At 36.2% G+C, this 23,851-nt stretch overlaps 1 protein-coding gene across 1 annotated transcript; it reads left to right on the top strand.

Moving 5' to 3' along the window:
• The first annotated feature begins 18 nt into the window (after positions 1 to 18).
• On the top strand, positions 19 to 23,543 carry LOC124165087 (calcium and integrin-binding protein 1-like). Its single transcript, XM_046542356.1, has 5 exons — positions 19 to 155; positions 230 to 264; positions 456 to 703; positions 967 to 1,168; positions 22,447 to 23,543. The coding sequence occupies exons 1-5, from the start codon at positions 105 to 107 to the stop codon at positions 22,466 to 22,468; spliced, it is 558 nt and encodes a 185-aa protein (XP_046398312.1). The 5' UTR covers positions 19 to 104; the 3' UTR covers positions 22,469 to 23,543.
• The last annotated feature ends 308 nt before the right edge of the window (positions 23,544 to 23,851 follow it).

Here is a 23,851-nt window from a genome sequence, read left to right as displayed (position 1 = left end):
ATCTGACGTATGAGTGTATGGTCGGGGTGTATGTGAGTTGCATATATTGTTTTATTTTAAACGCTCGGTAGATCCAGGTGGATCCAGGTAAAGGCTTAGCTTCAATGGGGCAGGGTAAAAGTCAGTTCACAGAAGAAGAATTGCAAGATTACCAAGTATGTACATTTTTTATTAATTTCTGCTTCGCGAAAATTATTGCAGTGCTAACTCATTTTCTTCTTTTTTCCAGGACTTGACGTATTTTTCAAAGAAAGAAGTTCTTTAGTAAGTACTGATATGCGTACATATAAATTGTGCATTATGTTAAGTTGCAATTAATGTTGATGTTAGTTGTGACATTTTTCCCAGTGCTGTGGTATCAAAGTGTTTTTTTTCGCTCCTGTGTGATTACTCTATTTTTATCACTTTACGTGTATCTACTGGTAGATTTTATAATATCTCCCATTATTTTTCAGTGCTCACCAAAAATTTAAAGCACTAGCTCCTGAAAAGGTTGGGCACAATAGGAATGCCAAGTTACCCATGTCCAAAGTCTTACAATATCCTGAGCTTAGAGTGAATCCGTTTGGAGACCGAATATGTCGAGTGTTTTCATCTTCACAGGATGGAGATTGTACATTTGAAGATTTTCTCGACATGATGTCAGTATTTAGTGAGGAAGCCCCGAAGTCGGTCAAAGCAGAGCATGCATTCAGAATATTCGGTGGGTGCTTGAGCTAAGCAGGAAGTTGCCCTTTTCTTCTGTATGCGCAATTAATTAAATTTATGTATTTTGGAGTGGTTTATTGTTTGCTGTAACTGGTTGCTGAATGGCAATTTTTGATTGAAAATGCAGAGGGATGTTGCTTGTGCGTGTAATGAACGTCAATTCTTCGTCAAATCTCAAGCTAGCACTTGCCATTTTTCATATCTAGAGTTCTTTTTATATTTGACTTGTTTTCTAAAACTCAATACTTCAATTGATAGATTTCGACGGGGATGATATGCTAGGTGTTGGAGATCTGCGGGAAGTGGTGGACCGTTTAACAGGGCCTCATCTTTGTCTTCCTGAAGAAGATATCCAGTTCCTTCTACAGTCTGTCCTCGATGAAGCTGACCTTGATGACGATGGCGCTCTATCATTTGCAGAATTTGAGCATATAATATCTAAATCATCGGATTTTGCCAAGTAAGCTTTTTTGTGTTTGGTTTGTGAACCCCTATAACAATAAGTTAAATTTGAATTATCCTCACAGTAACCAATTCTGTGATTGCTACATGATTTATTATGCCTTCATTAACACAGTATTAGTTATTTAATTATGCAATTTATAAAGTTACCATAACTATTTCGGAAGGTAGTTAGGATGTTACTTTTTTTTTTGAAGGATGTTACTTTTATGAAAAACAAACTTGTTGAAACCAGTCCAAAGCACAGTTATGTTGAAGTGTGGACTGACCGAAACACATAATTTTTCATAATTTATTAATTAACGGGCTGAAGCCCAATTACAAAGCTTAAAATTCTTTATAAAATGCTATAAGATTTCACAACAATGACAATAATATACATATTAAATAGGTAATTAAGTACCCAGATAACACAAAACATGTAATACACCTGTAATACAGCTGTATTACATGCATTATACATGGTGTATAGCTGATGTATACATCTGTAATACAGCTGTATTACACGTGTAAAAGTAGCTCAAAAGTTGTATTTTTCTGGGAAATACAGCTGTAATACACGTGTATTACAGCTGTATATGTACATATACAGCTAATATATATGTGTATTACAGCTGTATATGTACATATACAGCTAATATATATGTGTATTACAGCTGTATATGTACATATACACGTGTATTACAGCTGTACATGTACATATGTATGTAGCTGTATATCCTATGTATGGATACATCTAAATTATGTTTCTTGCTCAATAGTATTCATTAGCTGACCTCATTATCTTAAACATGCTGATTCCTCTAATATTAGCTGCTCTGGGAATTAATAGAAGAATTTTCTCTGACTTATAAATGCAGTCAATGGAAAAATTACTAATTTGACTAAATCTTACTTATGCTCTGTATTTCTAATTTCACTTGATCACACATCATCTTACCATAGCTACTCTAAGTAGCAGCTGTACTAGTTCAAATGCAGAGGACCTCAATCTTCCTTGATAAAACGTGATGGCCCTCAAAACCTGAAGATCGAACATCATTGAGAATATAAAATGGACAGCCAGAAACAATAAATTTTACAGAGTAGTAAAAAAGGAGGACCATATAGGATACCAGAGAGGAATAAAATGGATTGGACAAACCCTGAGTGCATGAAGAGCAAGATTGAAGGGAAAATGGAACAGTTCTCAATGGAAAACATTTTATGAAGTTCACGGATAAAAGAAAGGGAAGTACGTAGGATGAGTTATCAAGCTGTGAGGACTAGCACAGGGAAGAGTGGAGGTTAGGAAAATGAAGTAGTCAATCCTAGCCATTCCTAGCCATTCCTGACCAATGACAAAGTGAATGTCATGCTGGGAATCCTGAATTCCATGAGAAAGGAATGCATCCAATAACCATTTGTAATGCAAATTAGAATATAGTGAAGACAAAAAATTCCTTCATTTAAAATTATCATTTAATGCACAATATGTACATTATTAAATATAACAGGCACTATACAAATTCTTTCATATAAAATTATCAATTAATGCACAATGTATGCATTATTAATTATCACACAAATTGTGCATATTCTGTCATTCGAAAATTTTCAATTAATTTAAAGTTCATTATATACTGAAGTAGGTACATCATAAGAGTCTTGGCTTCCGGGCATTCCTCCGCATTGAGTTGTCCATAGGTGACGACAGTTTCTCCAGCCATCCTGCTGGCATCTTCAGGTCAGAAGTAGCAATGCATAAAATTGGGAACCTGCATTCGCAGCAACAACATGCAAGTGATCATGCAAATCAAATTTATTAATGTATACCAATGGTAAACATAACTAATCACTAGAATATAGGATCAATGCAAAATGAGATGGCAGAAAATCCCCCTAAAAGGAAGGATAAACACCATAAAATGGATTTAGGAGTACAATACCCAAGGTTTATCACAACATGTCGCTAAGAAATGCCTTAAGAAGTTTTAATTGCACATGAAATCTCCAAAATATCATTAAAACCATATAATATTTTCACACAACACCACATCAGGTCTTGAATAAGTTATATCTAACCATTAACAATAAGCTTCCACTCTTCACAATCACTATTTACATGGCATTTATAAAAGCACACTTAAACACATAGGCTTAATAAAAGGAAATCTATAAGTAAAACAATAAGTCCTAGAAAAATGTATATGAATAATATACACAGACAATAACGTTTTTAAATTGAAATTATGTACGAAGAAATAATGAAAAACTCCTAGTTTTCCAAAGCCATATTTCTCTTTTGACTAAATTTTTAGGTAAGAATGGCACCGTCCTCTTTGATAATCACTGAAACCATTTTTAAAAAACCTAATTAACTGTAAAATTTCAAATCTTACAATTAGTTACTATGCTCGAATACGTACCACAAGTAATTATTCGGCCAAAGATGTTGAAATTTCAAGTACACAGGAGCAGACAGCAGCATCAGCCCTGGGCCACGACAAAATTTCGGTGTTGATGTATTTTTCCGTTTTAACCAGCCGAAGGAATGTAATCCTATTAATACAAAACTGGAATTAAAAAATTCGGAATGAATCAAGGAAAAGATTCGTCGCAAAAGCGACTCGTCGAGATTTAAATTGCATCTTAAAATATAGCATTCATACTACTTCGAAATATGATAGCCAATCTTCTCATGAACAACACACAAATAAAGCAATGAAAAGCGAAGTTTCATCCATTAATATGTATCGGGATATGCTGATTCTAGTCAAAAAACGTAATTGCCTTTATTTGTTGTAAATGACCGTAAGATTACTTCATACCGGCATTGACACAAACAAATATTTTTATTGAATACAAAAGTAGCATCATTAAAAAGTTATTGTTACACTTTCTGGTACTTAGTAAACACTACGACAATCATCTCAGCAACCCAGACTAAATATTGTATTTTAATCACAAAATTTCACACATTCCATTGATGAATAGAAAACAAAGAAGCATTAAAACACTCGTCAAGAACCTCGCCGGATTATCTGAACCGGAATACATTTTTTTAAATTACTACTTGTGCACAGTTCAAACCAAATGATTGAACTACGTGGATCAACACTATTAAAAATTTAAGGTAATTGTATTCAAGGAACCATTATGTGTTGAAAAACTTACCTCTAGCAAGCGGGAAGACGTTGTCGGGTGCCACTTGTCCCTTCGGCATATTTGAAGCCAGTTCGCTCTTCTCTCAGTATTTTGAGGGAAACTAAAATTTTTAAACACGTCCTAGGTGCTAATGGAGCAATTAGGAGCCGAGCTACAACGTATTGTGCCGTATTTCTTCTACAATTAACGGAAAATCTTGCCGAGCAACAGCCGGCCACATTAACTTTCACAACGTAAACAACGAGTGCGGAGAAAAAAAGACGACTCTGTCTAATAATATGGCGATTGAGCGCAGGAGGCCATGGCGCAGCATCCCAGATTACACGGCATTTGTATAACATCAATAATACACAAAAAATACGTGACCAAATACATATGTATAAGATGGAATACGATCGTATTACATCGGTATATTTCACGTAGAAGTGGTTCAAAAGTCCCTATGGATGTATGTATTCGTGCGTATTACAAATTGGAAATCTGAATACCCATACATGAATTATACATATGTATATAATGGAATACAATCGTATTATGTCTGTATATTTCACGTAAAAGTGGCTCAAAAGTCCCTCAGGATGTATGTATACATGCGTATTACAAATTGGAAACCTGAATATCCTTACATGTAATATACATATGTATCTGCAGGCCCTCGTACACGAATTATACATATTGATTTTCTGACCCACATCCACTTAATATCAATATGGATCAAACGGATGAATAAATATAAGGAAACCAGAACATACAGATAATAAAACATTTATTCAAAGAGAAAAATAAAATAATACACACTAATAACAAGTGTGGCCATGAATATTGCTAACAAGCATTAAGGGCCAGCAAACAGTAGGTGAAATTTAGTTTAAAAAAATGGCACAAAGATAAATCAAGTACAAACAATGGTTTGAGTTGAAAAATAGAAAAAAATGTTAGCACGGAACAAGCGTTGTAACCCATTGCACAAGAAGAAACCTGAATTCAGGAAACCAACTCTGCACAATTAGCCACTTTCTGAAAGGAGAAAAGAAGAAGTCAAGTTTAAAAGTCATGCAAAAATATATCTTTTTGTAAGATCTGAATATAGGAGCTCAAGGCCTTTCAATTTTTTTTTTTTTCAATTCATATAGGCAGTCAGTATTCTGTGAAGTCTGTAATTTTAGTACTAATTCTGTATTCTGAATGCAAATGAAAGTTTGGCTTCTCTGCTAGATTCCAGACATAAGTTTTAAATTTTCTCATTTACCAATAATGCCGAGGTCCCAGCTAGCGCAGATTTGACCTTGTCCTTTGAGAAATCATATATTTTGGGGATATGCTTTCATTTTACAAAATTAATAGCCTTTCTCTTAAGAAGAATGAGAAATATGAGAAAAGATCATATGACTACTTTTAAATATAAATTAACTAGGAAAACGTGAATTCATTGGTATGCTTATTTAGTACATGATACTAATATATTACTACCATGATTTAGTAGCGGATGACTCACACAGAAAAAATATAAACTTGTGATATCAAATTTTCAAACAAATAAATTTCATACATAACCGATAATTTCAGGCTTAACTTTAAGAAACCTCTCCATTATGGATAAAAAAAATTTTTCCCTCAAAGCTTACCTCGGTATTAACAATTCCACCTGGTCTTCTGGCTTTGCTTCGTCGTTTTTTCCGTAATCCATTCTCCTCTTGCCTCGGTATTAACAATTCCACCTGGTCTTCTGGCTTTGCTTCGTCGTTTTTTCCGTAATCCATTCTCCTCTTGTCCAGGCCAAGCTATTTACATCGTCACCTGCTGGGTATGCGCGAAAGAGCATGAAAAGAAAATTATAATTAATTAATTTGGCCCGTACGCACCTTTTTCTTACATATAATGACAAACTTTCGCATGAAAGTTACGTATTTATCTTGTGTTAATAATAATGACGAAATGCACCTTGATTGACTGCATTTCAAGATGAAAGAAATATTACATTTTGCTTTAAGGGAACCGATATTACACGACCAATACTTCTTGTTCGTTAAATAATTAGAAGTAGAGGGCAAAATCGCTCGGAACCTCGAGGAATCTATCAGTGACAAGGCTACGCTGATAAGTCTACGGTCAAAGATGTTATGACTAAAGCATAGGATAACTAGTAATGCAAGAACTACAATACAGTAGGTTGTGGTAATAAACAGCGATAAAACAACTTACACGTGAACGAAAACATTCCTTTAAACAATATTTTCTGCTCTTAATTAAGAGAAGAAAAAATGTAACTTCAGCCGCGAAGCACGGAATTACTATACGACGCATAATCTATTAATTTATACGTACAAGATTGAAATTACTATGTTTTACCATATAACTTCAATGGACACCAGTCTCCTCGATACATAACTCAACAAAAAAGGAAAACAATAGCCAAACATAAACAAAATAATTACCTCTATTGGCGCAATGTGTTGACCACATTGCGCCAATAGTTGTATCCAAATATACTCAAATAACATAATTAATGTAGTCTATATAGGCGTACAATACAATAAAAGATAAATCATACCTTACCTTAATAATCCAGTGACAGGAAACTGCTGGAGCTGGCTTGCACGAATCGCAATAACGTGTGGGATTGAAGCACATTTCCAGCAAAACATAGCTTCGGGTTGAGCACACCATCCACACGCACCGGTTATCGAGGATTAAAACACTATGTCAATTCTTCCAATAAGTATAATAATACAAACAAATATAAAATTAACTATACATCAGTAGCTAGTTAATAACGGATTTCCTTTTGTTTATTAGCGTAGAAGCCGGAGTTCCTCCTACAGCACGTTCTCGTAGTCTCGAACGAAATGCCGAGGTTTACTGTCCACGAGATTATAACTGTATCCCACTCACTTCCCTGGCGACAGTGAGCCGCGGAATTGAGAATTTAATTTTTTGTCTAAACAGTTACATTAAAATATTGTTTAAAAAATCAAACTTCGCTTTTACTTTTGATCTGTGCAAGTACTATGTTTTGTATTTTTCATGTATTGTGAACCATTTTTCCATGTGTATATTTCGCGGATAGAAACTGAATTTTACATATGTAATACGTCTGTATTTCGCGTGCATTTACAAATTAACATAAATAGCCGCCATCTTTACTACCCTTGCTCACATCGACCAGTATATGATTTATTTTTAAGCTTTCTGGGTGTAAATTCGAATGGATGAATGATCATTAAAATAGGGAAATCTGGCGTTTGCTGTGAACATATTATTTCTGGAAAAAATGTTTATGAACATTTCGCAAGACACCACGAAAATCTACCTCCCAAGTATTACAGGAAATATACATAATGTATATTTTGTGTATTTTTGACCACATTTACATATGTACTTCCTCTGTATTCATACATATGTAAAAGTGGTACGTGTTACACGATAAATACATTTGTATTTTTGTGTATTTTTGACCACATTTACATAAGTATCCAAATTTCAAAAATACACAAAAAATACAAATGTATTTATCGTGTAACAAGTGCCACTTTTACATATGTATGAATACAAAGGAAATACATTCAATAATACATATGTACTACAGATGTAATACATAACAAAAATATATATGTATGTGACCCATGAAAATACAATATATATACATATGTATATCCAAATGTGTGTTGTTGGGGATAGTACGTTAAGCATATTAATTAACAACAAAACATTACCATCAGCGTTCATATTTAAATATGGGTTCCAAAAAGGGTACCGGCATTATAAATACAATTATAGATCGAAAATAAATCCTATTATGAAATGATTATTACCTGAATATTTGTTCAAGAATATTAGAGGCGATGATGACTTCATACTCGTGTAAATCAGCTGTATTTGTACATATGTAAAAATACACATGTAATACAACTGTATAAATACATATGTATAATTGGTGTATACGTACAGCTGTATTACATATGCTTATTATTTCCACATGTAGAAATACACGAAAAATACATGTGTAATACAGCTGTATAGATACATATGTATAACTGGTGTATTCTTACAGCTGTATTACAGAAGTGTGTGTTATCTGGGTATTAAGTAAACATCTTATCTGGTAATCCTTTCAGGTACCTCATTTCAGAAGGTAAGGAGTCAAAAAATAGGTCCACTTTGAGACATAGATTGCCGTCACGCATTATTTGCTGCAATGGGGAAAAATGGGTATAGTTGCGTGAGTGATGGCTATTGTCAAAAAGGTTGTCACCTCTTGTTGGAATAAGAAGGAACTTTCAAGAATATTTCTCTTAGTAGGACAGGGGAATCAACGAGGTTATTTAATAGCTTATACAAGAAAATAATATTAGAGCACTGTCTCCGCTTAAGGGGGCGCCCTAGCGTTTGAATTTCCCAATTTAACGGCTCACGAAGGCCTCTAGCCGCAGCGCCGAGATATGGAGACGGAAGCCGAAGCACTGTGAGGGAGAGAAAGGGGGGGGGGAGGCAACTCACCTCCCAACTTCACCCGCGACGACTCCGGGGAGAAATTTGATACTCAGGATAAACTTGATACGGGTCGTTGGAACAGGGTTCGCAGTCGGAGTGATATGTGACACCTAAGTGGCGGTGAGCCAATTAAAAATATTAGAAGCCAACATCTGGTTCCTCTTTCATGCGCTAAAAAAATAGGCCTGGGAATGCGAAGGTCCTTTTGAGTTTACACCTTTTCCGAAATTGTTGGCGATGTTATCTTCATTACGTGAACAGGCATGTCGTCAACATAACACCGCCGACCTCGGTGTCGGCTGGGTAATGTCCTCGCCTGCCAAACAAGAAATCGCGGGTTCGAGTCCCGCCTGGGTAGGTTTCCCCTATCCAGGGCTTGGTTGTTCGTGTAAATAATTGTTAAACTTTTTGAATACTGAATACAAAATGGCTCAATTTGAGCTGTATTCGGTGGTATTCGGTATAAAATTTCAACATTAAATTGTGGTTTATGATGTCATTTTAACGGAATGTAGAGTTATTTTACGTAATGAAGACATCATCGCTCGCAGTTTTCGAAACGGAAGGGAAAAACCGGTGGCAAACGAAAAGTGGAGAGGTTTCTCATTTGATATATACTTACGTGAAATATATTCAACTAACATAATTAATTATTAATAAAATGTAACAATATATGTCAGCTAGCTTGCTTGAAAATCACACTTGGATGCGAAAACCAATAGTTACTTAAGTTAGAGCTAGAAATATTTTTTTTATTAACACCGATGAAAAGAAGCAATAAAACAGAACATGATGAAAAAACTCCGTGGGAGAGCGGAAATCTGCATTTCAAGACAAAAGTAGTACTACTTAATTAATTGTTGAACTTTGTGTCATCATTTTTTCTGATGTAGCATTCATCAGAAATCACCTCGCAATATTTTTAAATTGCAATGGAAAACATGAAATTATATTTGAACCATTATTAATTTACAGAAGTATTTAAACCATAAGAAAACATCAAGAATAAGTTCACCAGCTCCACAACTAGTTTTCATTTGCATTCAAGGGAAAAGTTGACCCCGTAATCATCACGGAATTTTGGCATTGATGCTATGATGGGCGAGGCTGTGTGGTTCAGAAGCCCTTGAAGGTCCACTTTAAATTTTTTTCTTCCACTGATGTCCCCTCTGGGTATGAAGATTTTTTTTCGTCTAGCCCTTTCATAACTAGGATAAAGCTGATACCCACGGATCTTGGCAGTCTTACGAATAATTTTGGATAGAAATGTTGTTAAATTGCCATCAACAATCAGCGAAATAGCTTCTGGCGTCAGTTCATTTTGAATTGTAGGTATTTTCCTCCATTTCTGTAATATCCGTTTCCCTTGGGTGGGGGTGGTCGTGGTCATTTTCGTGATTATCTTCGCTGCCGCATCATACCCTTGCGAGCGCAGTGTCACAGATGTGGCTAGCGATAGCTCAGCTGCTGTTGCTTTCTCAAACCAGTCACTTTTCTGCTCTTATTGTTAGACCTATCACTAGACCTCTTAAAGTCTTTCTTAGGCCTTTCTTTGCTGCTTTACCCAGAAAAACCAGGATATAGATAGCAATAGTGACATAAAATCGCCTAGGAGGAAAGTAAAGCCAATACGAATACGTTAAACAATAATAGATTACAAACTGTGCAAGGAGTTTCAAGGAGATTATTATGCATGTCATGTGGGTATACCTTTCTCTAACCAGGCCCGTCGCGAGGGCGGGGCAAACAGGGCATTTTGCCCTGGGCTAAGCAAGTGGGGTGCACTTTTTTAAATTTTGACTAACGTTATCTGCTGTGTGGCGCTCTCAGCTCTCTTCAATACAATGAAAGAGCTCCTTTACTTTCATAATCAATAAAATATCTTTACTATGAAATTTTTTTTCAATTATATTTTCAAATCTCCCAATCTCGCACATATATCAACGTTATGGAGGGGAGGGGGGCACAATCCCAGCTTGCCCCGGGCGCCAGATCAGCTAGCGACGGGCCTGTCTCTAACCAACATCGACGTTTTATTTCAAACCTGTCGCTGGTTCTCTTGCATTCGTCCCATTTCTGGAAATACGTATTGAAAAAGTATTTGTTCATGACATTCTGCATTACTTCCTTCGTCTTCACTTCCTGCTCCCAGTTAAACTTATTGAGAAGATATTGATCGGCAGATTTACGTTTTGAGGACAACGAAACCATTAACAATAAGTAACGTAATGTATTTCTTTTCGTGTTACTTTCATTCGCTCAATTTTTCGTATCCGAAATATCAACAATCTGAATCATCAAAGATGAAAATCGAAATTAGAATATAATACCCTGCATAATACAACACTCGAAATCAGTGAGATATTTATCTTGGAAAACATAGGAACCTTTTTATCGTTACGAGATATCCTCCAGTAGTGGTAGTTCGTCCTCAATGCTGAAATCTCACGCTCTAGGGAAAATAGACCTTGGTTCCTCGCTTCCGTAGCACATATCCTTTGACACTTACTAGTAAAAGTTGACTAATTTGCTCGGTAAAATAGCGAAAGGAATGTTTTTCAATCAATGGGGAAGAAGCATTTGTGGAAAACTCCGTGCGAGCCACCTCGTAGAAATCACCTGTATCGAAGATAAGCGATCCTCAAAATGGCAAAAACCCTTCATATAACGAGGCAATAAAGCAGTAAGCGGCATTTCTACAAACGGACAGCTATGCTTTTAGTAGAAAACTTTTTAAACGCTAGATAAAAATCGTAAGACTGAGTTTACGGTCACAATAGGGGTTACCGCGGTGGGCCCGCCGCCACTCTTGAGCCCTTTCCAATGTTTGAGCTGATGGGAGCTATGAAAGACCTAGGAGAATGTGGTTAGCAAAATGCGGGTGCATTGCGGTAAGATATGGGTTCTCCAAGAATAAGAAACTATTTCCTTGAAGCCGCGCCCTATCCGAGACAAGCTTCTGACTTGCCAGCGCAATCGTCGAGTTCGTAACGTATATCTCATGAATAAAATCGTACATTAAAAAACAAATAAAATCGTACATTACAAACGAATAAAATTTGTACTTTAAAAAAATCAAAAAATAACACATATGGAATTTATAATGTATGCAAGTGTAGAAAACTGTAATGTCGTCTCATCTTTAACGAAATATCCTCAACTATAACTAATGCTGAACAAATTTCCGCATCTAATCATCGCGTCGGGTGGTTGGACACTCAGGCACATAACTTGATAGGAGAGGTGGGGTGGCAGGTTGGTGCAAGATTTCTCTGTTGAGAATCAAAGTTGATAATTTTTTCTATATGCGGTGTAAGATCTCATGCGTAGCAATGTGAATAAACATGAAGTTTTTCTCTCACCATGTTATCACGACGCGAAAAATAAAACATTTTCATCGTTTCATAAAAAATAATAGAAACTATCAATAGAACAGAAATTTTCACTACTACGGAATCTAACCATATTCATTCTTGCTATGGCATCCTTAAAAATTACTCATTTTAAAACAAAACGCAACTGTAGACATAAACTTCTGATAATTTTATCAAAAGATAAGAAAACATTATTGAGATCAATTAATGTTAATTTGACAGAAGTCTCTGTTTGCTGCACGTCCTCCTTTTCCAAGGCTTCCATTCTTTTCGACGGCGTCGTTTCCCTTGGGGCTTGCTTGACACTTCCATCGCTCCACAAAAAAATACGCCAAACGAAAGAACGACGATGCGACCTCAAAATCAAGCAGCTAAGAAAACGGGCCGCCTGCCGGTGTTGCTGTTGAGGGGAGGGCCTGCGCGCCTCGGAAGGGAGGGCCAGGAGGGGAGGCAAAGAAGTGAAGGATGACTCGCGGAAGGAGGAAAGGTGTTTAGGATGACTCGAAACGACTGCGCGTTATCGAAAAACTGGCTGCAAGGTCTCACAATTTCCCAAATTGTAGGTTTGATCTATGACGTATGGCAAACGCGCAGCCTTTGCTTGTAGTTGAAGGATTATATTATGCTTTGGCTGGTTGGATTTTCTTTACGCGATTAAGCGACGTGGTGATAGTCATTGAAAAAAATCGAAATTCGTGAAATTAAGCGTCAAGTATCTCCAGTAGGAAACCTGGTAAAAGACCCGTCTTTGTCTCAAGGCACAGATTTAAGCTTTGAAATATTCTGAGTCAAGAAACCGCTATGTACCTATAACGAGCGAAGCACAAACTGGTTAATAGAAAGGGTCTGCATCGCCTTCCGCGACCGTGCTAGGGCGCCCCCTTAAACATGGAAGGAAGATTAAATAAAGGCAAGATAGCAGAATAGCTATAGTCCTTATCAAATAGTCTTAACTTTATCGAAACCATACGAACAAACTTCCTTTGGATTGACTCAATAGTATTAATGTGAGATACATAGTAAGGAGACCATACGACAGAACAGTAATCACAGTTAGATCTAACTAAAGATGTGTAAAGCACTTTATAAATTTCAATACTATTAAAGTTTTTTCCAAATCTTGAAATAAGGCCAAGAGCTCTAAACGATTTTGCCTGTATATAATTGAGATGTTGTGTAAAGTTGAGCTTGAAATCAAATATTACTCTTATTATATAAGTCTTTTACGTGGGATAGTTGTGGCAGAGTAATTCCATTTAATTTGTATTGAAATTGTAATGGCTTTTTTTTCCTATGGAAGGAGATAGTATTGCACTTTTTAATTTTCAAATGGGGAACTTGCATGAATTTTTTTTATTTCACAGGTGGACAGAAAATTATTTTCTGAATACAACAAAGAAAACCGCATGTAAATCTGAGTTTTCCTTCGCGAGATATTTAATGATAAATATAACGAATTTTAAAGCGCGGGAAAAACTCCCTCACCCCCCAAGCCACTGCCGACGAAGCCTCGATGACGTCAAAGGTGCCTAAACATCACGCGAAGCTATTGTTGTGATTGTTTGTAATAGTTGCCAGCAGTTGTGAGAGCTTCGTTTGTTAGACGTGTTGATTATTTTATATTTAAAGATAAATATCCGACGATAGAGGCTTGGAAGCCCTCATATTTTGCATTATTTATAATATTAATATCTGAGTAAGGGCATAAAATATAAAACTGGAGCAGTTAAACCAAAAATTTTATAATACCTAAATAACATCGTTGTAGGAATCTGAGCCACGGCCATTGGAAGGGGGATACGTTAATTGTAAGTTGATGTTATCGACGGCATATAATTCATTTAAGTATGTAATTAGAACGATTTTGATGTTTACTAATGTCCGCTTAGCTTTTATATACAATAACTTCATCCGTTTATTCGTAGGTACCGGAGAATTCGTCGTTTAGGACTGTATGTGCTTGTATTATGAGGTGAATTCCAGTCAATGCAACTTTTGCTCGCTGATTGGAGACATCTAGGAACATTTTTGTGCCAAAATAGTGTTATTTTCAACGTGACATCTCCCGTTAAGCTACTACTAATAATCACAGTGCCAGTGGTTGTAATGCACAAAGTTTGACAAGGTTGAAAAATATCGGCCAAGAGTTATCAGTGTTCCATCGTGATTGAACTGTAAAAAGTGCTATTACGCTATCGATAAATGTCTAACAGTAGTGTAAAAATTGTCAGTGGCGTGCTAATCTCCGTTATTCATCGTAGATATAGCATTTCACGATCACGCTATTGAAATAAAAACTGTGAGTGAAGTTTGTTATTCCATTATTTCAACGAATAGTAGTGAGAAAAGTCACCTGTGTCACTTGTGTGGGCTAATTTAAGGGTTTAAATCAGTGAATAAATAGTTGTTTTCATCATAACGAGTTCTGTTATTGTAAGTTGTACGTGATGAATATAAGAATGTGACAGTGACATCCAGTTTTTGATAAGAGTATTTGTCTATTTCCCACTATATTTTTATGGTATATGCTAGTATATTGTTTATGGATTTACCTATATTATTGAAATAGGTTATAGCTTGTGTGTGTGTTGGCAGCGGAACCGATTCGCGATCTCACATGTGGATTGTGTGCAGACTGTTTTGCTGTGAATTCGTACCGTAGGACGGATAGGACTACCTTCTCCGTTAATTCGGTGTTGCCAAATTCAACAGCACAGCTTACTCTAATGTCAACAGCACAGCTTACGATCGTTATCCTCCAGTATTACAAGTTTCTTTTACAACTCGATTTGCCGCCGACGTATAGCAATAATTTGTCTTAACAAATTCCATGAGGGTCGTGGCATCAATTTTTGGTGTCCTAAAAAAAGGCTGGTGTCCTAACACCCCATGCCACACGCCTTTTAGGCGGCTTGCGGGGTATTATGTAGATGTAGATGAATTTCAGGTGTACTATTCGAACGAGTGGCAACGTTATCATCCATTTTTCTTATCACTAAAACATACGAAGTGAAACGCTTGTACTTCATCATCCCGATGCCGCATAATAATATCCCAAGTAATAATCTAGGCACAATAGCAATAGGAAAACTTGCCTAAGAATAACAGAACAAAATAAAGTGACGATGAGCGGCTGAATACTCCCTCAAAACAAATTTTACACCATGCGCTCAGCGTATTTCCCTACTCCCTACGGTTGTTTAGGCACCTATGACGTCACGCCTGGCCTCGGCAACGCTCGGGTGTCTTCGCGCAGTGGTCGGCTCAGAGAAATTTTTCTCGATTTTAAATGCAATTTTTTTATTTCTTTTGATGTTGAATGGAGAAACTGAAGGTATTTTCGCGAGCTTATGTATCCATTTGACTTATTCAAAATAGTTTTTAGGGCAATCTACGACCCATGCAAGTTCCTCATTCAGGTAGTTAATTTTACACCATTTTTCAAGCCTTTGTAGGCTGTTTTGTAAAGAAACAAAGTCTATTTCAGAAAATATGGTTTGGAAAATCTTTAGGTCATCTGCATAAAGTAGAAAAGAAACTGGGTCAACATCATCTTTGATATCATTTATAAACACATTGAAAAGCATCGGACCCAAATGAGAGCCTCGAGGAACTCCAGAGGTAGGATAAAAAATTCTTGATTTTGAGGAGTTAATATTAACCACAAGTGATCTATTAGATAAATAGCTTTCGAGCCAGGTATTTAGTGTGCCTGTAAAGCCAAGTGACTTCAATTTCACAAGGAGAACTTTATGATTGACTGAGTCAAATGCTTTCGAGAAATCAGTATAGATGACATCTGTTTGAGTACCATTTTCCATAGCTTTCAATAAATGGTTTTGAAAAGTTAGAAGATTAGTCAAAGTAGAGCGACCTTTAATGAAACCATGTTGCTCTGGAATGATAATGCTGTTAATAGTAGAACTAAGTTTATCTACAACCAGTGACTCAAAAACTTTCGCTAATACTGATAGTTTGGCAATAGGGCGATAATTAGAAATAACATTTCTTTTACCCTCTTTATGCACAGGTATTATGTAAGTTGACTTTAGGGAGTCTGGGAAGATGCCACTACTGAGGGATTAGTTAAAAAGTATGAATAGTGGATACAATAATGGGGATTGACACATCTTCAAAAATAGGGGAGGAAGCTCATCAGGTCCAGATCCTTTGTTTAGATCAAGATTACCAAGTTTATGTTCAATTTCATTAACTGAAATCATTAACGAAGCTATAGTAAAAGAAGAATGTAATGAGTAGTCTGGAATAGGAGCATTATCATGTTTTCTATACACAGATGAAAAATATTTAGCAAATAAATTGGCTATCCCTTCATTCGAATCAACAATTTGGTCTTGTAAACACATTACATTTGGTAATCTATCAGTACGTCTTATTGCATTTACATGATACCAAAAGTGCTTAACATTACCAGGAATTGATGCCTCCAATTGAGACATATAACTGTTGTGACAGATTTTAATCAATTCAGACCTAATTTCTGAAAATCATACATAATCACAATGTAAACCAGTTTGTTTATAAAGTTTATGAAGTGACTTTTTAAACAGATCCTTTTTCTTAATTCATAGCTAAACCAATGGGGATATTTGCCGGACTTAATAGTTGTAATAGGGTGGTTTCCTATTATTTTTTTATTGCCTATATCGGAAGATTATTACTCCTGGAGTACGTATTTTACGCTTTTAGATTTTTAAATGACGATATCTATTTTTCGCGATTAAATGAAAACTGAAAATTTTCAAGCGCGCGAAAATGCGACGGGTAAGGAAATCTCTCCGTGTGACGTATTTCTGGTTCCCCCTCCCGCCTTGTGAGGTGACCTTGATCGAGGCTCTGAGCGCTGATAGGACGCAGGATGCTAGAGGGTAGCTGAGTACCTTGCTGTTTGGTAGCGCTTCGCTTAAAAAAGGTTTATCAATACCTTATCAAACGAAGAAAACTTTCCGACCTTAGCCAGTTTTAATAGATGATTATTAAGACATGTTTCCCTGAGCTCTGCGCCTCATGCATGCATTGGTAATCTCAGACGATGTATAACTCCTATCTTATCCTATAGAAACTAGGTCCCTGTGACGTCACGTTGAGTGGCATCGCATGAGCGCCAATCTGGCCCTTTTCAAATGAGGATAAAAATGGACCATTGCCATTCGTCTAAACCGGTATTTCTAAAACGAAATAATTTGTATATTATGAATACAGTAATTGTGGGTAACAAATCGCAATCGATGCCTTTCGGTTTCTTTGATGAAGGAAACTACCCTATTCAGTAAATAATTGTTCAATGAGACAAAATCACATTTCTTGAAGTTATACTTAGACACAGCAAAGTCCATATTCTTCTTGTGACTCTTAGGAGTACAGGAAATATTAAGTGCAGGATGATAGAGGTCACAACTAAGAAGTATTCCTGGGAAGTTGTCACTGAACATATGTTGGTAAAAATTAAATCAAGTAGTTTACCATATGTGTTGTGGATGGCATTCACCGGCTGAAGATGTAGATAGTGTAAGGTATTTGATAGAGTTCTGACAGATGGAGTTAGTATTATTGTAGTTATTAAATCATTAGATTCCAAAAAATCCCAGGACACAATCTGCGGTAAGTTAAAATCACCCAGTAACAATATTTCAGAATATTTATCAGAATCAGCGATATTTTCTAACGTTTCACAGTATGTTTGATAGCTATCACATAACGAATTTGGAGGAAAGTAAGAGTTGGCTATCAGGACTTTAGATTGAGTAGAACAGATTGAAACAAACACAGACTCAATAGTGGGATCACATTCTAAAACATTGCACACAAACTTGGATTTCACCGCTATCAGAACGCCACCACCGCTCTTCTTCTCACTTGAATACATGTTACGATCACATCTGAAGATATTATAGTCATTCATACCTAGTTCACTATTTAGAATGTCTGGACTAAGCCAAGTTTCCGTTAGCGCAATCACATCATAATCACAATTCAGCATCGAGTTTCTGAAGTCATACAACTTAGAACGCATTCCTCTTACATTCTGGTAGTAGATTGAGATGCTGGATTGCGATTTTGGCTTATTGAGTTTTTTGAGCTCACAATTTTCGGACACCCATAAAAATACTTAATTGTTAGGTCAGTTTCGCCATTTTTCATTCTTTCGTCCAGAGTAAGACGAAGTTGGCGAAGATATTGTCTTTCGGTTCTTGTACGATCAGGAATAATCTTTTCTTCTGAAGTTAGCCCTTTATGAAGAAATAGCTTCTTTGCAGAGGTGGACGAGTCAAGAATCACCTTTATCGGGCGATTTTTGCCGTTTTGAAATTTGCCCAGTCGAAAAAATCTAATAGGTTGAAGAGGAATATCACTGTTGATATCCTTAATTATCGACGTAACTGCTGCCTTATCTTCATCAAAAGAGTTAGTCTTTACAGTTAAACATTATCACGTTTGATGCACATTGTTGCCTCTCATTTACTTCAGCGAAAACTAACTCCATGTCCATGCTCGCATGAGGTACACCATTTGAGACCTGTGAGAGTTGTTTCTTCAGCGATTCAATCTCATTACTCAGACCAAGAATCAACGTTTTCAGTTCCTTGATAACAGTAGTGCAATCCAAATGGGAAATCTTGCGATTTGTTTTCGGGTTGCAGTTACTACAAAACCAGTCAGCTTCGGGATCGCTCACAAACAGCTTAAAAAGATTACTAGATAACTTAGAGCACTTTTTTATGAACATGATTATCACACAAGCTGCAGATAATATATTGAGAATTGGAGCTTATAGTTTTACTGCAACAGGCACAGCTACCACCGTCCGCCATCTTGCACTCTAACATGAGCATTTGGGCTTAAATTTTTGCAATGCTTGCATGTAGTAATGTTTACACAGGTGTCATATACATCTGTATACATCATGGGCATACCCAGCGAGGGGGAGCATTCTTGGGGAGGAGGGGGTGGCTGCCCCCTAGAAGCAAAAATTGCAAATCTCTTTAAGGAAAATAATATTTTTTCAAGCAAATAATTTAAAAAACTGATAAAGAGCTGTTACAGTTCCCTTAAAATGTTGGTTTCATTCACCTTTTCCATGCTTAAATCTTACCTATGACTTGAACAACCATGACTTGCCCCCCTTAGTTTTGATCCTGGGTATGCCCTTGGTATATATTAGCATACCTACATTTCTGTACTTGCCAATTCTCAAACATGGAAGAACTTCAGTGTTATAGCTGCTGATGAGCCTGTATTAAAGTTAAATTATTGGGTTCTACAAAAAGTTTTCCCTTTGATTTGTAAAAGGAAGGGGAGATTTCTCCCCCTTGACCCTTCTCAGGATGTGCCTCTACTCTGGTTTTGGTATCATTAATACAGGGTAGGTCCTTGCACATGGTAGTGATGTCATTAGATTGTATTCACAGTTACGTATCAACAGTGCGTATTTACAGCCTATTCTTTACTTTCACAAGGGAAAAAAAAGCATTTTGTGATTTAGTTTTTTCCATATATGATCAAAGTTATGGAAATAACATAGAAGTCAAAGTTATTTTACATTATTTAAGATTCAGAACTAATAGTAAAAACTTCTTTGAGTACAACTGTAGGATATGTCCAATGAAAATAATGATATTTGTACTTTATAAATATGCTAAAGCTGTGTTAGCCTCAACTCGTTACAGGTTAAGATGAATGTAGAAAGGAAATTTTCCCTAAGTAGCCCCTTACAAGGGGCTAAATATTGCTATAATTTGAAGAAGGAGGAGCAATTTCGACAATTTTAGATTTATTGGTACTACCAGTTTCGCTTACAGCATCATCAGGTACAATATATCAAGGTGTGCAACGTCTTAAATAGGAAAGGCAGGATGGGGGTGGTACCCTCACCTTTTCACAGTGAGGTTTGTGATTCAATGAAAAAGAGAGGTGGAAATTTGTCAAAAATTTATTTAATAAATATTGCTACTTATGCCAGCTGAGTGTATTCATATTGTTTGGCTCCCAGATGAGCAGATTTGATTTGGTGGGCGAATGTTGAGCGTTTGTGCAGTGGAGATATCGATAAATTACTTAATTTGAAAATGATACTTTTACAGAGCATATCAAAACTGTTGTGATGCTTATTTTTTAACCTTTTCACAGTGAGGTTTGTGATTTAATGAAAAAGAGAGATGGAAATTTTCCTAAAAATTATTTAATAATGTACAATATGTTTCAACTGTCAGATATATCTGCTGGCTGCCAGTTAAAGGCTTAACGTTCTTAAAATGTCATCCCTGATTTAAGACTACTTCTTTTGCTTACTGCCATCTGTTGTACTTACAATGGTAGTAAACAAAACATTGGTGTACTAGAACATTATTTTAACTCATTCTATAGAGCATGACAGAAATTCTCATCATTAGACTACGAACTTTCAAGCCAAGGAATATCAAGTCACTGGCACAGCGAGGGGGGTTTTGGGGGTTAAACCCTCCCCCCCCCCAGAGCTCGGAGAAATATTTTAGTTTAATCCATTTTACTTATTGGATTGATATTACAAATAGAATAGTGTAAGGATGAATAAAATATCCCTCAGAAAGCCGTAAAATTAACCATTTTGAACCGTTTATCTTAAAATTCCGCAATTTATTAATCTTGCACCTACTGCTTATCCTGGTGGGTATTCCATACCCCAACACACCCCGGTATTATTATCTGTTCATTTTATCTCTGCGGGTCAGCTTTCGTGAGATCCCGGACACTATCGGAGGGCCTCGCTGAAGGGGGAGGGGCCTCGCTGAAGGGGAAGGGGTAGTACCGAGAGAGAGAGAGCAGGAGCGACCTTAACGTTGCCAAATGTACACAGGCGCCCTAGTGTCCCACTGAAAAGGTGTGACTCATACGTGGCCACAGATATTTAGGGCCCGGCGGCGAAACAATGCATACAATGTATAGCTACTTATTTAGAGGGGATTGAGGATAATCCCATCTCAGAAGCCAGGATATTGTCCGCTAAATGCGAGACCGCTGGTGAAAGGCATACATAAGCGTAACATTCTGATAAACGGGGATTGCAAGGGAATTCGTGAGGATGAGGATGCAAAAAGAATGGAGAAAAGTAGCACGACGGGTATTTTATTACATAATTTATTTTGTACTTATTGCTGGAGTGGTGTGGCTAATAAATCATCCTCCTCGTCTACCCTCCCGTCAGTGTCTTAATTTTCGGAGTCACTTTCGGAGCCTTCAATAAACACGCTTGGATGTTAATCTTTTAAATCAGAGGTATACAAAACTATATAGGTTGTAATACCCAAAAGTAAATACAGAGTTGAGGAAAAGGGTTAGGGTTTGTTAATAAAGGGATCGGAAAAGTACTGAGAGGGAATAGGTGGAGGGAGGGAGTCGGGGCTGATTGGAATGCAAAAGGTGAATAAAAATTTCGAATCGAAGAGCACCAAGAGAACGCGCGAGATTTGGCAACACAGCTAGCAGATTCACGAAGTTGACACGACGGAGGTCTGAGAGCGACTGAAATTCCGAAGTGCTAGGCCACGCCTACTGTCTGCTGATTGGCAGAGGGAAAGTCACGTGTAGATAAACTTTCCCTCCTCTCACCCCAACTCGGTTAAGCCGCACCAGCTCACCCGCAAAGATAAAGTGAACAGACCTTAGTTGCACATAACCCCCCCCCCCCCCCAGCCTTAATTCCTGGCTGCACCCATGTATCAAGTAGCATTATATTCTCCAGTTAGGTAATGGAAAATAATATTTTCATGTTCAAAGGGTTGACTTAGATAAGGTGTCAACAGTCCACATCACCTTAAATCATAGCAAATTTTGCAAATGAATTTTATGCAGTCCAATAAAACAAATTTATCATTAATATTTTAATACTGAAATACTGGGGCAATAAGGGAAAAGAATATTGATAACTTTATTTAATATAAAATCATTTAGTTGGTTAATTCCTTTTATGCTTCACTGGATTTTAATTCATGAGTGCAGTTGGAAAAGCATGTGCTTAGAGAAATAAGGACAAAAAATGAGGCATTCTTGTGAAATGTTGTACTTATAAAATGACGGTTTGAACTAGGCATTGCAAATTCTCTATAATATTTATTTCAAATTATGTAATTCATTTATTTTAACAGTATAAATAAATGGTACCTTACATCGCTGGAAATCATAACCCATGATTGTAATATGCAATAAAATAAACGTTTGTCGTCAGCATGTCATGTTTGTAATAATTATATTTTCTATCATTTTACAGCACTTTTAGGATTCGCCTTTAGGAAGTGATACGTGATAGTGGAAGCCAGCTTATGTTCACCAAAGAATGACAATTCCAAGTGGATACTTTTCATTTTTATGAAAGATATTAGCACAATGTGCATATTAAATTAACCTGTTATGAAAAAAATGTATGCTCTGTTGTATTCAGCTCAGTGTGCATAAATGTGAGAAATTTGTAGGAACTCCTGAGAAAAGTTATCCTTTCCTGTTTGTGAGGTGAGGTTGACCAATTTTAATATTTTTTATTATACCAATACTATTTTTATTCTTTTAAAGTGACTTTTTTATTCCATGACTTGGAAATTTGAGTGAAATTTAGGTATCATTCCATTTTTGTCTGTGGTACTAGATATGCCAAATTTTATTGACTGATTAATTAAAGCTTTACTCTTCTTGCTAGTGTGTGTAATGGATATGTATGGATACTTCTGCTTTCTGTATCTCTTGTTGAAATATTTATGAGCAGCATTTAACAAAGTATTTTGTTTAACTTATGTTAGCATTCATGAACCAGTGGATTTTTTCCATGAGAGGATACCTTTTTCAAAAGGTATAGTTTAATTTTTGTAGTGATTTTGAAAAATATCAGTCTGTTTGAAGGCAGATCTGGCGTTATGAACAATGTGAGTATAAAATTGTTGCAACTTAATGAACTAACCGGTTACATAATTGCTAAAAAAATTTAAAAGTAACTTCACTGAAAGTGGTTGTATATTTGTTTCCCTCATTATAGCAATGTCATGGTCAGATGCATAATCCTCAACGGTAAATGATTGTTTTATATTTACTAGATTCCAATTTTATCTCCTGGTGCCATGGCTATTTGAATGCTATCAGAGAGAATCAATCGTCTATAAAATGAGTTATCATAGACTCCTGCTTAACAATGGGTTTGACTTGTGATGGATTCAGCCTAATATCTTACCTGATTTTGCACATGCGTATTGAAATTTCAGATTTCATCAATTTTTTTTTCTCCACTTTCACAATGTGCCATAAAATACGTAATTCTTATCTGTTGACAAAAAAACACTTATTAACACAATATTTACATGTGCTATAAACTGTTTCCTAGTCCAAAAATAATGCCAATTAAACATATGATTGAATTCATGTGATGGAATGTGAATGGAATGGATGCGATTGGTCATTTGGGATGTATTAATATCATAAAGAGAGGGTCTACTTTAATTAGAAAATTAAACCCCTATTTTTACCGAAATACTGGCTCTAAAAAGTGATGGACTGGCTATTTTTATTTTATACATCATCATTGGATCACAAAATAATGCAATTCACAGCATGTATTTAGCTACTCTCTCCCAATGTATTCTACTTATTCTATAAATTTTAAAGGAAATTCAATTGTTATTTGAAACAAA

The sequence above is a fragment of the Ischnura elegans genome, chromosome 9, assembly GCF_921293095.1.
Source record: "Ischnura elegans chromosome 9, ioIscEleg1.1, whole genome shotgun sequence".
In the NCBI taxonomy this organism is placed as follows: Eukaryota; Metazoa; Arthropoda; class Insecta; order Odonata; family Coenagrionidae; genus Ischnura; species Ischnura elegans.
This window is presented reverse-complemented; position numbering and strand designations above follow the sequence as displayed.

Coding starts and splice junctions, on each gene's coding strand:
- LOC124165087 (XM_046542356.1), top strand. CDS start 105: ATGGGGCAGGGTAAAAGTCAGTTCACAGAAGAAGAATTGCAAGATTAC. Junction 156..229: donor AAGAATTGCAAGATTACCAA/GTATGTACATTT, acceptor TCTTTTTTCCAG/GACTTGACGTATTTTTCAAA. Junction 265..455: donor TCAAAGAAAGAAGTTCTTTA/GTAAGTACTGAT, acceptor ATTATTTTTCAG/TGCTCACCAAAAATTTAAAG.